Source organism: Prosopis cineraria, unplaced genomic scaffold (assembly GCF_029017545.1).
Source record: "Prosopis cineraria cultivar Desert tree isolate PC_DT_omini unplaced genomic scaffold, ASM2901754v1 PC572, whole genome shotgun sequence".
Classification (NCBI taxonomy): domain Eukaryota; kingdom Viridiplantae; phylum Streptophyta; class Magnoliopsida; order Fabales; family Fabaceae; genus Prosopis; species Prosopis cineraria.
Genome location: NW_026555897.1, coordinates 26,669 through 45,739, shown reverse-complemented (window position 1 = coordinate 45,739; position 19,071 = coordinate 26,669). Strand labels below are relative to the sequence as shown.

The window sequence follows — 19,071 nt, the reverse complement described above, 5'->3', positions numbered from 1 at the left end:
TTATTTGTATAATTTTAACATATTATTCATATAATTTTAATTATATATTATTGATAGAATAAAAAATATAATTACAAATTATTTTATCTAATTTTAATGTTATTTATAAAATTATTAAATATACAATAATCTAAAAATTTTAAACTATAAATAATCAAATATATAGGTGAAAATGGAAAGAGGTAAGAGGCGAGGAAAAAAAAAATCCATGGGTAATTTTGAAATTAGAGTTTTCTTTCCAAAATCTCTCTAATTTTAAAGAGAAAAAGTGCGAAGATGAAAACATGTGAATTTTATATATTGTTTTCTCCTCAATTTCTTCAGCATTCCATTCCATTTAAAAATATAGAACTTGTTTAATTTTGTCATTTCTGTAATAGTACTATTATAGTAAAAGTACTATAGTGGACAAACTATTATTATGATTGGGCTCTACAACAATTATAATTCTTCTTGCTTGTTTTTGTTGATTAAATAATTTTCCAACCCCATTTTTAAATATTTGAGCCCCTTCTTGAATGCTGTGTTCTTTTTTAGCTTTAACTTTAACTTGCACTTTAATTCATAAAAAGTAAGTCCTACCAGTGAACATTGATATTTTTAAATGGTAGGGGCAAACATTACTCAAATTTAGCTAGTTTTAGGGATAAATTATACCTTTAAAAATGGTTTAAAAGTAAAATTATGTCTTAACCCTTTTGTTTTAAACCAATACAATGACTTTGAACTTGCTTCGATTAATTACTAGTTTGTTTTTTTTTTTCTTCCATTTGTTAAAAAATAAATATCATTTTTAACTGAATTACATTCTTAATAAATTAGCTAATTAATTATTTTTGAAATAACACTTTTTTTCATACCTGCCCTTGTTTAATGAGTTTTTCACTTAATTAAAGGGAAATGGTTGAGTGATTTATTTATTAAAAATATTTTAAAAAATCATTAGTTACATATTAAAAACTTAAAAATGTCTTATATTTTTTAATAACCATTACATAAAAAATGTTTTATATTTTTTAAGAGAGTGAATAATTAAATGATTTATTTATTAAAAGGTTTTTTAAAAAAACTCATTAATTACACATTAAAAAACTAAAATTATCTTATATTTTTTAATGGTCTGAGCATTTTCTTTTTCCTTCCAAAAAATTAATTATTTCATACCTGCAATTTCACTAAATTTATAACTCAACTTTTGTAATTCAACTCATAGTGACTCATTATTTAATATTTAAATTATTAGCTCCTCGCATCGCTCATGGCTTTTAGTTTGGAAAAGTAGCTTCATTCCTCAATGAAACATAAGATGTAACAGTACGCCGAATTAACAGCGTTAAATTAGCTCAGATGTCATGGAGTTGGGAATTCGGAGGCCCCACCCTAACAGACCTGAACTTAAACATGCCTGACCTTATGAAAAGTCTAAATAATTAAACTTCACTTGAATTTCTTCAGGCTTTAGGTGGTTTAAATATTTAAATTTTATTTTTAAAAATATTTTTAATGAAAAATGACAGAAAAATATATTTAAATTAGATAAATGACAGATTGGTCCACAAAATGATAGAATTCCTTTGGAGTTTCTTGGGATCTTTTTGTCATTAAAAAATTAAAAGAAATGACACTTTTACCCAGACATGCATCAGAGTTAAAAATTTGTAAATCTCCATTTACTACTTTTGGTTCTAATATTAACAAGTTTTATCTCTAAATTTGCAACAATTTATTAGCTATTTGCAAGTCTTAATATGCAAGTCCAGGCAAGCATCAAAGTTAAAAATTCGCAAGTCTCCATTCACAACTTTAGTTCTCAAGTTAACAACTTTTGTCTCTAAATTCAAACAATTTATTAGCCATTTATAAGTTTTGGTGTGCAAGTTTAGACAAGCATCAGACTTGAAAATTCACAAGTTTTATTCATAACTTTGGTTCTTAGGTTGACAATTTTTGTCCCTAAATTTGCAACAATTTATTAACTATTTGCAAGTGCTGGTGTGCAAGTCCAGACATGCATCAGAGTTAAAGATTTGCAAGTCTTCATTCACAATTTTAATTCCAATATTAATAAGTTTTGTCCCTAAATTTGAAACTATACAACAAGAAATTATAATTTATCAGTACCCTTTAAGTAAGCATCAGTACCCACGTTTTTTAGCTTTAAGCATGGAGATAAAATGAAGATCTCAATCATTTACGCACAATAACCCACATCAACTTTAACTATCACATATGGGAAGAGAAAATTTCAAGAAGGAGAGAAAATTTATCCACATACAGCAGATGCAACAGAGAAAGAATGTTTGCTTATATGTATACCTGCTCATAGCAGCCAAATAAAACAAACAACCCACATATAGAAACTAAGAAAAAAAAAAAGAACAAAAGAATGAGAAGAAGAAGGAGAAGAAGAGGGAGAGGGAGAGGGAGATGGAGAGGGACCAAAAGAATACTACGAATTAAGGTGTGAATGGAGAACTCAAAAACTCGAGAGGGACCAGAAAAATTCGCAAGTTTCTTCTGTGAAGATTGGGTTTTTGGTTACTTTGAGGGCAATTTGGTCATTTCATTTGATTCTCTAATGACAAAAAAGATGCTAAGGACACTAGGAAAATTATACCATTTTATGGGATCAATTTGTTATTTACCCAATTTAAATGGATTTTTCTGTCATTTTTCCTATTTTAATTAATTTTTTACTTTAAAATTAATTATTTTATTTTATAAAAAATGTAAATATATTTTTTGATATGTTAATGATGTATAGGACTCAAATATATGGTATTTTAGTATAAAATAACCTAAAACTTAAATAATTAATTATAATTTATATATTTTTAAAAATAAATTTCTTTTGGGCCTACCAAACATAAAAAAAACTATCTTTTTTTTAATCTTGATCCTAAATTTTTTTAAGTAGATTCATATTAGCCTATTAAGTTTGGTCTGAATTGTTAAACTCTAGATGACATCCTAATTTTCAAGAAATTAAAGTGGAATAGAAGGGTTTGAAGACACGAAAAACAAACGGACTTAATTACAGCTACAGAAGGGGGAGAAATAATACACGTTGTCGTTTGACTACTTTTATTACTCTCGTGGGTTGTGGCGGCTTTCTATATTGGAACAATTGAAAAAAATTATATACCTAATTTAATATATTTAATATTTTTATTCTCAATTAAATTATTGCGTGTAAATAATTTCATTAATATATTAGGATTCATCTATTATGATTTAATTTAACATAAATATGTTAAATATAAACGGTTAGGTACATAAATTATACTTTACAACAATTTTTCATTGCTTACATTATTACTCCATCGCCCCCACCCTCTCTCCCTTAGACTGCGTGGACTTCGCTGTTCTAATTTTTATCCCTTCTCCTTGACTCCTTCCAACATAAAACCTTCCACACTTTTTACAGTTACAAGAGAAAGTAAGGAGAAAAAAAAAAGAGTGAAAAAAAAATAAAGAGATGTGATTTTCTCTTTTTATATATATATACTTGGCTGACCAAGTCCTTAAGAAAAAAAAAAAGAAAAAAATTGTTTATTTTATATGAACGATAATAATTTTATTATTTATAAAAAATATTTAGATATAATAAAGCTTAAAATTTTAAATATGATTTATATAATTTTAATTATTTATTACTAATGGAATAAAAATATAATTGCAAATTATTTTATCTAATTTTAATTTTATTTGTAAAAATATTAAATATAAATAATTTAAAAATTTTAAACTATAAATGACCAAATATATAGATGAAAATGGAAGGAGATAAGAGGTGGGAAAAATATATATATATCCATGAGTAATTTTGAAATTGGAGTTTTCTTTTCAAAATCTCTCCATTTTTAAAGAGGAAAGTGGGAAAATGAAAATATGTGAGTTTTATAAGTTATTTTCTCCTCAATTTCTTCTCTATTCCATTTTTCTTTCCTTGACAAGGAAAAATATAGAGCTTGTTTGATTTTGTCATTGGGAGAATGACAAAGAAATTCCAAAAAAATTAATTAATTTAAATTAAGTCTCAAATGTCAAATTCTAGAATCTTGTAAATCAATCTCTTAATTTACAATTATATTGTTTTGGATTTGTAACTTTTTTTTTTAACTTCAACATGGTTGAAGAATAAAAAATTTATTTTTTCTTTTGAAATTTAGAATATAAATTATAAATTCATTACAATGAAGTAGCAAAATTGAGAAATTAAATTATAAATTCTTAAAATTTAAGATTTGAGATCTAACTTAAATTAATTGATCATTTTAAAACTTCCCAATCATTCTCACTTTGTCATTTCTATAGTACTATTGTAGTAAAGGTGCTGTGGTGGGCAAACCACTGTTATGAACTTATGATTGGGCTCACAACAGTTATAATTCTTCTTGCTTGTTTTTGTTGATTATTAAACGATTCTCTAACCCATCTTCAGATACATGAGCCCCTTCTTGTGATGCTGCGTTCCTCTTTAGCTTTGGCTTCAACCTCACACCCTTCAAATTTAGCCATTCATCATTCAAATAATTCAGCTTTGCTACATTCATATTCATCCACATCATACGACTAAATTTAGTCATTCGACGTTTATATTCAATCTTGTGACATACCTCATAATCACACTGTTGGCCATACGCATATCAGTAGCAACGATGTTCTTCATAAGCGTTCAGCCAATAGCCTTCACAATCCTATTGATGTCGAATCATAATGATTTCGACAATCCCTACACGGGCATTCTCGGTATAAACCCAAATAAAATCATGAATGTAAAATTTAGGAATTACCTTCAAATATTCCACGTGTGGGACCTTGGCTATGGTACTAAATCAAACGATAGAATATGGATAAGAGTAATTCCATATTTAGAATAATTTTATTAGGATTATTTGAACCAGTATATTAATTAGATTATCCATTAGATTATTTAATATTTAATTGCATTTTTTTAATTTAATAATCAAACATCTGAATATAATTGAGAAACCCTAAAATTATTTATAGAGCCTTTTAAATATTAAAATAATAATTAAATATTTCAAATTTCAATCCTATATCTAATTCAAATTTTAAAGGTGCTGATAGGATATTCTAAAACAACCTGAATGAAGGTAAAGATAAAAAAATTAATTAAATCCTAAATAGTCTAATGAATATTCTAAATATCTTTATTTAAATAATCTTAATGAAATAATTCTAAACATAATTTCCTTTCAAATGATTAGAAAGGGTTTAAGCCACGTAATCCAGCAAGGAGGGAATTCATTTCTTCTACAACCAATCCAATCAGATTAGGTTTTCATATATAGCAAGGTCAATCCTTCAATAACAACTATTCTTGCAACAAGTTACCTTTGAAAAATCTGATCAATAATCAATGTCATATGTGGTCCATGCGCTCAAATCACGAGAAACAAAATAAAGCTGGAAAAATAAAAAGAAAAGAAACTAATTCCAGTTATATATAACAGAGAATGCACACGTGTATATAAATGCATGACGAACAAAGATTACATTAAGTAACAAGGCACGTTTTCCCAACTTCAACGTACAAGTTAAAACATAAGAGACATAAAATAATAAAGGAACCAGACATTATGACAAGGTCAAACAATCAGCACGATTTCTGCACATTCTCCTTAGCTTTGCTAGTTTAAGTACATAGGTCACATGTATTTCATCTGCAACATCATCCACTCTTTGGAAGCAAGCATATCTCCAGCTTTTCTTCAAAACTAAAGTTCCAATGACAACCCAAAAGCCAGTAGCAAAGCCAACTGCTACTACAAAGTAAAACCACACTTTTTCAGAATCATTTTCGTCTTCAGAGTCTTTGCTTTCATGAACTTGATCATCATTACCACCAGGACACTTGTTCAGAAGTGGAACTCCACAAAGATAAGGGTTGCCGACATACATAGAATAATCATATTGGTGATTCAAAGTTGAAATCTGGTTTCCTGTTGGAATTGATCCTGAGAGATTGTTGTACGACATGTTTAAGTAGCTTAAAAATGTTAGACTAGACACACTATCAGGAATCCTGCCAGAAAAGTGATTCCAAGAGATATCAAACGATTCGAGTGATATAATATCTCCCATTCTTTGAGGAATCTCTCCTTTCAAATGGTTGTGTGAGAGATTTAAGCCAAGCAATCCTATCAGTTGAGTTATTCCTTCAGGAACAGATCCTACCAAATTGTTGCTAGACAAATCCAAATTCACTACAAACTTCAGGATCCTGACATAGTCAAGAACTGTGCCCTTCATAACTTGCTCAACATTCTTAGTAAGCCACTCGTCGACGAAGTTAATTTTAAGAACATTAAAATCAAATTTTAATCTCGCTTCATTAGACAAGTAGGGTTTAGTCATTCCTTTAAGATTGCTGATACAATCAGGTATTGAACCTGTCAAGTTGTTACAAGCAAGGTCCAGGATTTGGAGGGATGTGAGTTGACAAATCTGTGAAGGAATGCTTCCACTCAACTTATTTTGTCGTAGTCTGAGAATTTTCAATGATGAAAAAGTGTTCTCAGTCCATGGTGGTATACTTCCGACAAGTTGATTGTCACCAACATCCAGAATTAACAATTGCTTTAAATTCTTCAGTGAGAGAGGAAGCTTCCCTTGAAGGCTATTATTGTTCAAATGCAACCACAACAATGAGGAAAGGTTACAAAATGTGCTTGGAAAGCCACCTGATAGTTTGTTCGATGACAAGTTTATTTCATCCCATTGTTGATTATCCCTCCAACAATCTGGAATTTCTCCAGAAAATTGATTCTTCGAGAGATCAAGTTGATACAAGGTGTTAATCTTGCACAAGGAGTTTGGTATTGAACCATTTATAAAGTTATTTCCAAGAAGCAAATACTCCAAGTTAGGCATTATATCAAAAATGCTGTCAGGCAATGATCCAGTAATTTGGTTGCCATAGAGATTCAAGATTTTGAGTTGCTCAAATGAAGGCCATTCTTTTATATTAGAAATGTCTCCCGTCAAATTGTTTGAAGAAAGATCTAGTTGAACCAGCTTCACAAGTTGACTGAAAGTGTTCGGAATGTTTCCATGTAAATCATTTTTGGCAAGAGCAAGGTATTCCAGATGTACAAGTTGACCAAGACTCTGTGGAATGATGCCTTTGATGTGATTATTTGAAAGATCAAGTAATTGCAAGTTCACAAGTTGTGCAAGATTATTTGGGATAGCCCCTTCCAATTGATTGCCAGAAAGTCGCAAGTAAGTTAGGTTCACAAGCTGTGCCAGACTATTGGGAATTGATCCATTCAAGCGATTGTTAACAAGATCAAGTCTTGTCAAGCGTGACAATCTTCCCACGGAAAAGGGAATGGGACCATAGATTGAGGTTATTGATATATGAAGATCTCTTAGATTTTCAAGTTTCCCCAACCAGCTAGGTAAACTGTCATTAAATTTGTTGTAGCTCAAATCAAGTTGCTCTAAATCATACTTGATGCACCCAGATAATCCATACCTTCCAAATGCTGCTCCTTGAAACTTGTTATTTGAGAGATCTAAAGTTCTTAAACGGCACATGTTCCTTAGAATCAATGATAGAGGAGATTCTAAAGTAGTGAGATTATTTGAGGCAAGAGATAGGTTGTGAAGGTTGTTTAGCTCACTTAACCACGATGGAACAGAACTTGTAAGACTGTTTGAAGAAAGGTCAAGCACTCTTAAGGAAGATAAGTTTTGAAGAGCAAGAGGAAATGGGCCAAGAAGTGAATTTTGAGCAACATTTAGTTCCACAAGGCTATCAAATTTACTCAACCACATGGGCAATGAATTGATAGCGTTGAAAGAAAGGTCAAGGAGTCTAATAGAAGTCATGTTTTGAACAACATCAAGACTATGACTATCTATTGCATTGTCTGTAAGATACAACACTTGAACCTTTCGAGGATAGGAGAAATTAAGAGAGTGGTGAAAAGGGATCAAGGTGTGAATTCCACATTGAGCTAAATACAGATGTGATAAAGAAGGAAGCATGTAAAGTACCTGGAATAAATCATGTGCTTTTCCGAGGTCAACGACCCTCAGGTCAAGATGTTGCAGTGATTGAAGCCCAGAAACCCAACTCATGTCATTGAGATGGAAATCATTGTAGCTGAGATCGAGATGGATTAGTAGGTTGGTGAGATTTCTGAGACTATAAGGAATCTTCCCACTGAAATTAGCATTAGAAAGGGAGAGATATCTTAGCTGATGCATAGAAGCAAAGAAGGTAGGAATCGAAGAGGCATGAAATTGATTATGACTCAGATCCAAGTAACTCAAGCGCTCTAGTTGCATGAGAGATGGTTCAACGTGTGAAGCTTCAAGAACTAGTTGGCTAAAGTCACACAAATCACATGGATTCAGGTCAAGCTTGAGAACATGGCCAGTAAGATTGTCACAAGCCACACCATCCCAATAACAACAATCATTGGAATTCCAAGAAGAAAGCCTATTTGCTGGATCAATGATTGTAGCTTTGAACTTTAGAAGAGCTTGCCTCTCTTGTTCTAAGCATATCGCACTTGAATTTTCACACAAGCATAATTGTGCAATTTCGAACAGCAAGAGAATAGCAAAATAATGGACGGTCAAAGATCTAGCCATAGTTTGCTTGTGATTTAGTGTGGCTTTTTCTTTAACAACATATAGAAAAACCACACACAAAATAATATGTGCTAACTATTTCACTCGTGATTGTGGGCCGGGTTAACTCATGTATATAAAATATGTTTTTCTTGTCATACATGTCATGGAACGTCACACATTTCTCCTTGTCTGGATCGATGGATACAAGCATATTGAACAGAAAATTAGGTGGAGGATGGAAAATAAGCAATGTTAATTTATTTATTCTTTTTAATCTAAAAGGATCATATCCATTGACTGACTGAGGTTTCTTACAAAATACAGGGCATGCTTATCAGCAATGACTGGCTAACTACTGCAATTAAAATAACGTAAGGTAGTGCTCATACATAGATCACCTTGAAGTTCATTCCAATAATTTTAGCACCACATATTTCTTATAATTTTGGACTACGTATTTGATACCTTTTGTTTGAAGCAACGCTTTCAATAGCGACTGATTCAAACTCAATAATTTAGTACACTCGTCAACATTCAATTTCTCAATGTTCACTGTTCAGCCTAGCAGATTAATAATTTAACAAACTTGTCAACAATTTATTGCTCAATGTTTTTTGACCCCCAAAAAATAAATCCATTTTCAATGTGTCGTTATTAATTTAAGCTTGTGGAGTAGAAGCTAGTGTCGTGGCAGTCTTCGAGGAAATTCAGGAACATCCGTCAAAATGTCATAAGCAAATAAACAAAGTTACACAATAACCTCCTTGACCATCTGCAATTTACCTGCTTTGCTTCCGTACTTTTCTTCGACGAAGTCAAACATTTTTAATTCAGCAATTTCTGAAGTATAGGTGAAGTAGAAATTGTCATTGACTTGAATCATATAAAAAGATGTCGTTCTTAAAAATTATATATTCTGCCTTGATTAATTTTCATTTCTTATTTGTTATTAGATTGTTTTTAGACTCAAATCCAAAAAATAGGTACTAGAAACTCTATGAATTATAATATTATTTATAATTTATGTTAAATTGCTATATGTAGCGTTATTTTTGTTTGGTCCTATTAAATGGGCTATATGTGCAAAAGTTTCTTTTATGAATTAAAATTGCTTTCAAAAAATTAATTTTTAATAACATAAATTAAAATTAAAATTATATTTTATGTTTTAGCTTTTCAAAAGATCTAAATTATACTCTCCCATTTAAAAATATAAGATATTTTTAAAAAAATTAAAACAGTGGTAGAGCCAAGATCCAAAGTCAAGAGGTGTGAGACAACTCAATTTAAAAAATAATTACAGTAGACAAAAAATATAATAACTTAAGTAAAGTTATGCATATTTTTATTTGAAAAAATATACTAAAGATTTGTTTGAGCAAAAAAATGTGTTGAGAAAGGTGATATAGAGTTAATTTAAAAAAAAAAAGGAAAGAAAGCTATTACCTAAAAGGACGACTTTAATAATATATCTAATGAATATAAATTTTTTTGTTTAAATTTATAGAATATGAGTTAAAATATCATTTATTTAAGAAGTGTTTGAACCCAAATAATTTTTATTAAGTGTAGAGGGTTCAAAATTCTAAAACTAGGGATGTAAGATTGTAATTTATGTAGCTCCATCATTGAATTGGAATTTGGATGTTAAAAATATAATATTTTTTTAGTATTTCAAGGTTAATAAATAAATTACTTTATATTTATTTTAAAATAAAATATCCTATTAAATAAAGGTAAATATAAAAAGATAATATTAATTTAAAGACGATTGAATACTTTATTGGGTGCAAGATGTGATTAAAAATATCTTATTTTTTAAAAAATAAAATGTTAGTAATATTTTTTCTATATATAAAATAAATTGTGTGAAAATAAAATAAATTATTATTTATATTTATATATTTTAATAACTAAAAATTATAATATTATACTAGGGATAAAAAATATAATTAATAGAAGTTATTAAAGAAATTAAAAGCTATAGTTAATTTTACTTGTCGTATAAAAAAATGTTATAGCAAAAAAAATTATAATAATAATAATAATAATAATAATAATAATAATAATAATAATAATAATAATAAGTGTATATTTATAAGTTGGTGTTCAATAGTGGTTATATTAATTGGAAATATGTATAGTAAGGAGAAGTATTGGCTCAGTGGAGGCGATAACCAATACTGGGGAAAAGTTTTTATTTCTTTTATCTATATGAAATTACCATCTTGTCCTCCTTCTCATTTGATAAATTTTCTTTCATTTTTCTTATCCGATTGGTATACATACACACAGAGAGAAAGTTTGAGACTGTGCAATATTATTCTCCAACCTTCTACCATAACCGACTATCTCTCTCTCCCCTCTTTACTTCTGGCTATCACCGACGATGGAGAAGGTTCACCACTACTCAGTGATGGTTAGACGCTCCTTCACGCAGACAGACTCTGTTTTTCTTCTTCTTTTCTAGTTTGTTGCTTCCCTGTGCTGTTCACGTTCAAGCAGCTGTTAGAGCGAAGGACCAGGTCGTTAGAGCTAGAGGACTCTACTCGTAAGTTCTTCCTTTCCTAGCTCAACCGTGAGCTTTGTGTTCTGCTTTGCTGTTACGTACTCCCTGTTTTCGCGTTCTCCCTGTATGCTGTTCGGTCCGGGTGTTCTGAGCTGAAAAATCACAAAGCATCAAAACTAGAGTAGATTTATTGTTGTAAGCTTGTATCGGTGCTGTGGAGTCAAGCTCCTTTCATTGCTGTACATCGTGACAGTGTTCGGATTATATCTCCCCTGTTTCAGCCGGCTGTTGCAATTTCTTCATCTTGGTTTTCTGTTGTGGTGAGTCAAGGTGAAAAGGCTTCACGTTTAGGCTTCTTTTACCTTGTATATATGTGAACTGGTGATTAAAGTAGCAGAAAAGAATTTGGCTTCCCTGTGACTGTGTATGGCTGTACGTGGCTGACAAAAAAAAAGGGAATATATATTATGCATGCCTTTTGTTACTGTTATGTCGTGCTGTTATAGGAGGGAGAAAATTCAAATTTAAGTTGGAAGTTTGTTCAAAGACTTGCTGTGTGTGTGTGTGTGTGTGTGTGTGTGTGTGTGTGTGTGTGTGTGTGTGTGTGTGTGTGTGTTGGTGTGGGTCATAATCCTACGAGCTAAATGGATTTGAATTGAAGTGAATATGGTTAAAGAAAATATTAACGAAAGGTAGGAGGAGAGTGATTTGGATATATAATTTAAATAATTAGAATTTATGCACCTAAAGTAATTGGTGCAAAACCTATAAAAAAAATTTACCTCAAAAGTGGGAAAGGTTGTAAGTATGAAGGATAATGTTTGGTGGGAGAAGTATATAGTGTGCAAGCTATGGAATCACGAATGGATGGTTTGGCTAAAACAAATTGGTGGGGACTAGAGATGTTAACGATAACACTTGGATCAATTCTAAATATGATGGTGATTGATTTGGAATTATGTTAAAAAAAAATTCATTTATTTATATATATATTCTGATAGGGTGTGAGGAAGAACGGGACCCTGACCAAAATTAAAGGCAGGGAACATTTTGAGAATTTAAAGCTTCAACAAGTAAGTGAATAGTGTTCCCTTTAATCTATTTATTGGTATTTTATTTTCAATAAAATTTTCATTGAGATATTTTATTCTTGTGAATTACATTAGTATTGAAACTTTGTGATATCGATACGAGATGTTTAAAGAAAGGTATATGCATTTGTTTCCTCAGGGAATGTGTTTCAAAGAGTTATAGAATGAGTTGGTTTATTAAACTCTTGAAATCCTTGATTATTTAAACAACACAAGTTCGTATATTATTTTATAAAAGACTATTTTCAACAGGTCTTAAATTGAAATTTAAAGTGATGCATGTGAGTTTGGTATTGGAAACGCAGATTATATTTCAGAAATAATTATTTTTCTCGCATGTTTGAAACACGATTTTTGAGAGGACTTTAAACAGAACACTGCTGCTAACGGTAGTTCCGTTAGCCCGTAGCGCGTTGTGGTTAAACACTAGCTAGTTTGTTTCATGAGTTTGATTCTCATGTTTGGTATTCGTGGGCTTCGTACCCGCGTTTGATTCTGTGGCCTGAGCCGCGTTTGGTTACTTACCCTCGTGGACTGTGTGTCCACGTTTGTTTCGTAGCTACGACTGCGTTTGGTTACTTACCCTCGTGAACTAGTGTGTCCACGTTTGTTTTTGTGGCATAAGCTATGTTTGGTTATTTACCCTCGTGGACTGAGTGTCCACGTTTGTAACCTGTTCTGTTGAGTTCTCAAAATTTTAAATGTTGATTAATATGTGTTTTTGAAATTTACTTAATTTTGACTAGTAATTTGTATCACTTTGAGTTATATGAGAGCAGATTGTTTTCTTGAAGCATGATAACATAAATTGTTTTTAATTTACTTTTATTTTATAAATATGGTTATGACTTACATGTTTATAAATTTTGGTGGAATTGCTTTTAACTAGTTAACACCATTATTAGAGATTATTGAAAAAAAAATTTAAGAATTTTCCTCATGGGAATGCTATTCACTGGAAAATTATTTCGGCATCAGATTTGTTAGCTGACGCTGATCCCACCATCGACCTCAAAAAGGGCAACTAGCTACAGTGGGTGGACCTTTTTGATTGGTATTGTTGCTTTAATGTAAATATATGATTTGTATGTCGTTTTGATTTGAAAGAAAGGGTAGATGCTCCATATAGGTTGTTGATAAATCTTATTTTTGATCTGTATATTGGTTGATGGCTGGAAGGAGCTATGCTCCTAAATTATACTGGTATTTGTAAAAGAAATTTTTGTTGTAGAATTTTCGGCAGATCCTAGTTACAGGGGGGTTCTGTCGAAATTTTTACAAAAACGTTGACACTTTCTTATGATAATGAATTTAATTATTTTAATTCTCATATGATTTGATTGAATTTTGTTCTTTTCTTAAAAAAAATGGAATAAATATTCACTTGGAGGCTTACAGGAATGTGAGAGTGGTTCACACCCGTGCCGGTCACCCTCTGTTTTTTGGACGTGACAAAAAATTAATGAATTTCAACTTTCACTCTTCTCTTAAATTTCCCTTAAATAATATGGATTAATGCTCCCATGCATCATGGGTATATAATTTAGTTATTATAAAATAGGAATTAGGTCGAATCCAAATTTTCAAAAATAAATCTCCTTACATCTAGAACCAACAATAATTTAGTTGTACTTCAGCACCTATTTGTATGAAACAACATCAAATGATTTAACGTTCAGTTTCTATATGTTCAGCCAACCTAAAACGTTTTTCTAAGTTTAATGTGTTATTTTTTTTTATTGCATGCAAATATCCTAATAACAAGTACAATTATTTAGGTCGCCAATTAATCAAAATCTCACAACATATAAAAGTGTCTTATTGTTAATTTGTGTTAGTAGAAGTTGTTAGAAATTGTGCCATAGAGTCCATCAGTGTACTATAAATATTGTTACTTAATTAATTTTTTTTTTGTTATCATATCAATTACATGTTTAATATGATAACTATATCTTTGGATGAACTATAATGATTGTTTTAAATGTCTCTGGTCAATCATCTATGAGGGATCATAGATGAAACAAGACTAATATGACTTTAATTAATTAGAGATATAAATCAAAGTCATAGACTCTTGAAAGAGTACAAGATGCTGAATCGACTCGTTATGAGAAAGCTGCATGGTATAAGTCATAAGTCCATCTCATATGTAATTATATCATCAAGCCATTTGACTTGAAATCATCATGGATTTCTATATGATGACTACTGAACTTTGACCTAATCAAAAGTCACTTTCGACTAGGTGATCATAAAAGTTATGATTGAATTTAATGATATTTATGTAGAGGAATATGAGTGATCAAGATAGAATTTGTCCCTCACATTAATTAAGAAATGTTGTTGGGCTCCTTGATGAGTAAAATTGAGAAAATGTGCAGCCATACTACAATGAAAAAGGTTTTTCCATTATTATATTTAGTCTACTCAGAGATTAAGAAAGCAATAGTTAGGTAAAGGAGAATGACGATTCTATGTCTCATACTTGACCAAAATATCACTTGACAAAATGGATGTAATACAATTATATGATAAGTTACATTAGATCATCGATCCCCATATGAATTGGGCAGTTGCACTGTCTTGCTAGAAGTTACTTGTGACTTGTGAGCTAGTAGTGTAATTAACCTACTATCAACTTCATATGAGCTTACAGGGTCGCACACAAGAATAGTCCAACTCAAGTTAAAATGTCTAAGTTCATTGAATCTGAAATATGTTTGAATTCAATGAATGAAATGCTTTATCTAGGGTGAATGAATTATATATATATATATATATATATTTAAATATTTATTTAATATATATATATATTTATATGAAATATAAAATATAAAATATAATTATATATATTTTTTAAATATATATGTATGTATATACATTCATGTGTGTGTATCTGATATGTATATGATATATAAAATTCAATATAATATATATATATATATTTGAAATATATTTATTTTCAAAGTGTAATATATATATGCTCATGTACATACATACATATATATATATATATAAATATAAAATATGTATATTGATATATATACATATATATATATATATATATATATTATATTGTGTTAGTTTTAAATTTAATTTTTAGATGATAGATTAAATTTAATAATTAACATAAGAGAATATCATATCAATTCTATACTTTAAATTTTAAAATAAATTTAAATTAAATATGATATTATAGATTTTATTTATGATATAAATTTAATCTATTTTCGCTGACTCTTTAAGAGGAAGGCAAAATCCTAATTATTTATATATATTATTAGATTAGGGATGTGCTTCATGAGGTTTGTGAGAGTTAGAAAAGTCCTTATGGGAACCTACAGTGAGAGCCACAGAAACATCCTAGACAAAAGTGTCATTCGACGCTTAAGAAAATGGACGAACGTTGTGAGCGCTAGCACACTGTTCAAGTTAGAGATCTATTTGTGTGGATATCGGTAGAGAGAGTAGTTTTGCGTTATCAGCTCTTGAGGTCTAAAAACTTGAAGAAACTCGTGAGGAATTCAAAGTAAAAAAGGCAACTCTTCTATCTATTTTGACTTAAATAAGTTTGTTTGATCCACATCGAGATAGAGTTTTTAAAATTTTAATCTTCTGTTGCACTTTCCTCTCCAATAGAAGTGTTATGGGGGGGTTAATGTTATATACTTCATCAGTTGAATGTTATAACATACTTTTAAATGAATTATACTTCTTATGAGTTGGTTAAGTGTCTTTAAAATTTCACACTCTTTCCATATTTTATCTATTTATAAAGTGTCTCAATTAGAAATTACACCCCTTAATTAAGGCTATTTTTTAAAAAAAATGTTCTTATAATTGCACCTTGAAAGATCCAAATGCCTTGTATTTTTATATGATACTTTAAAAAAAATTATAATAGTAAATGGGGGGAATATATAGTGTAGAAGGATATAAAACTTTTAATCTCTCAAATTAGTTTTAATTATTAATTTGATCTCTAAAGTTAATTTGAATTAGTTATTTATTTGGTCATCATAATTGTTTAAAGAGGAGGTAAAACTATTAAAATTTACTAACATGTACAACAAAATATTAATAGTAGCCTTGTCGATTAATAATAAAAAAGTAATTATTTAGGTAGACAAAAACTCAAAAATTATAAAAAAAAGGAAAAATTAGTCTGCAAGTCATTATAATTTCTCTTAATTTTAAATTAGGTTCCTATAGTTTATTTTATTTCAATCAATCTATTATAGTTTATTCTATAGCTGATAATTTAGGCCAAGCCCAATGGGCCAGCCCGAATTCACTCGAAAAATTTAAGGCCAAGCTTGAAAAAGATATTAATTTTTTAATGGTCAGGCTTATTTAGGTAGCCTGAATAGGCTAGAGAAAATTCAAACCAAGCCTAATTGTATTCGGGCTTAGCTCAAATACCTGAATAAAAAAATAAATTTTTTAAAAAATATATAAAATATGATAAATATTAATTAATTTTTTAAGTTTTATATCATTTTATACTAAAATGCTATATATTTGAGTATAATAGTATATTTTTTTTTCAAAAATTTAGAATAATTATATTTTCATATTTTTTATTATTTTTAATCAATAAAATATCTCAAAATAATTTTTAAAATATATTTTAATATTAATTTTTATATTTTAAGACCCAATTTTTTTAAAAAAAATTTGAGTCCTATATATAATTTGAGTACTATAAAAAATTAATTTTATATTTTTTATAAGATAAGATAATTAATTTTAAAGTAAAAATAAAATTAAAAATAATTTTAAAAATAAAATTTGGGCATGTACGAATTCATGAATCTACTACTAAATAAACATAATAATAGAATAGTATTCTTAAATAATTACTTAGTTATTATCTATGTTAAATTTGGTTAAAAATTAAGAATAAATTGAAGTAAAAATCCTTTGTATGTAAAGTTAAATAATATAAAAAGTTAAGAAAAAATGATTCTAAAAAAAAATATATTTTACTCATAATTAAATAATTTTATTTTTATAATATAATGATGATCATTTTTCTTATATTTATAAAAATAAAAAGTATAATTTACCTAAAATTATTAAAAAACGTTAACTAATCATGATAATAATTTTAAATTAGTAATTAACCATAATTAAATTGAGATCAACTTAATCATAATTAAAATAATTTAATTTAATTAAAATATATAAAATATTTATATACGATTATGAGAAGAGCAATATTTAAATAATTAAAACATTAATTTACAAGTAAACATTCATAAATAAATTATATATAATACAACAAAACAATAACAGAGCTACTTAAGTATAAAATTAATAAGTTATCTTTTACTTTATTATTTTAAATTTAAAATAATATTTTATGCTTAATATAATTATTTAAAAATTAAAATTAATTCAAAAAATAAAGAAAAAATATTTTTAAAAAGTTTTAGGTATTCAAATTAGCCTGAATAAGCTTGAAGCCCAAAGGTGTTAGTATTGGGCTTATCTATATTGACTTTTTAGAAATGGTATGATACTTTAAGCTTAATTCGAATAAGCCTAACCTGAATTGAGCTCGACCTGTCCAAATTACTAGCTTTAGTTTAATCCATTAGATTTATTAATCCTTGAAAGTTAAAATTCTTGAATTTTTTATTAAAAATGAAATTAAAAAATTTATATTCTTAGTAAAAGATAGGGCTGCACAAAAGACTAGACGGGACTGGACTTTAGCCTAACCCGGAGTCTGGTCCTTTTCATGAAAAGGACTGGGTTAGGTAACCCGTAGTCCGGTCTGGTCCTGTGAAAATCCGGAGATTAACAAGATTGGACTTGGTCTATAGGACTGGGAGACTGGTCCTGTTAGTCCAATACTCACTTGGCCTTTTTTTTCTTTTTTTTCTCTATGATGACCAATAATTTATTTCAACTTAACAAACTCAATTAAAATAATAAAAACACTTATAATCATAATAAATCCATAATAATTCTAACACTAAGAAAATAATATTTTAGTTACAGTCCAAACTCCAAATGATTTAAATACATAACTTCAATAAAAAATCAGAGGAAAGATCGAAAATAGACCAGAGGAAAAAAATCAACAAGAACAGAAGTAATAAAAATCAGCCCACAGACATGTTCCTTCAAAGTTCGAACAGATCAAGATCAGAGTGCAAAGTGCAAGGCAGGGGCTAGGGCCTTGGCGCACTGAAGAAATTGAGAATGAGAGCAAAGTTGAGTGAGTGGCTGAGACGCTAAGTGTTGTTGAGTAACAGTGTTGAGATTTTTTTTCGATCAGAGTGCAAAGTGCAAGGCAGGATTAAGACTTTTTTTTTCTAAGGCTTATTAATTAATAATTTATAAATTAATTTTAATTATATTAAAATAATTATATAGGACCAAACCGGACCACTTAGTCCAGATGCTTGGTCTCTAGTCTGGTCTTACCCGAAAAATCAATCCTGCCTTTTTGGTCTTTTTGGTCCTATAGGACTAGCATTTTACAGGATTGGACAGGACCAGATTTTCATGGGTCGGACCGAACCGAACAAGACCACGAGACTTTTGCACAGCCCTAGTAAAAGATTACATAACTTTAGAAATAATGTATATGATTTTTATAACTCAAAATTTATATAATTAGGTTCTATCTTGTAAATAGTTTTTACTCATAAATTTTTGTAAAAAATTAATGAAAATGTAAATCAAATTATTTTTTTCTTTTTATCAAAATTATTAAATATAATTTTTTATAAACTTCAAAAGTGTTTTTGTTTTGAGAAAATTAATCATTCATTAATAATTTTAACTTTTAGGGATTAATATATTTGATGGATTGCACTGGATTAATTAAAATAAAATAAA

At 29.0% G+C, this 19,071-nt stretch overlaps 1 protein-coding gene across 1 annotated transcript; it reads right to left on the bottom strand.

Moving 5' to 3' along the window:
- Positions 1-5,453: 5,453 nt before the first annotated feature.
- Positions 5,454-8,636, bottom strand: LOC129297628 (receptor-like protein EIX2). The gene has a single exon (XM_054935967.1). The coding sequence runs from the start codon at positions 8,632-8,634 to the stop codon at positions 5,605-5,607; it is 3,030 nt and encodes a 1,009-aa protein (XP_054791942.1). The 5' UTR covers positions 8,635-8,636; the 3' UTR covers positions 5,454-5,604.
- Between the last annotated feature and the right edge of the window lie 10,435 nt (positions 8,637-19,071).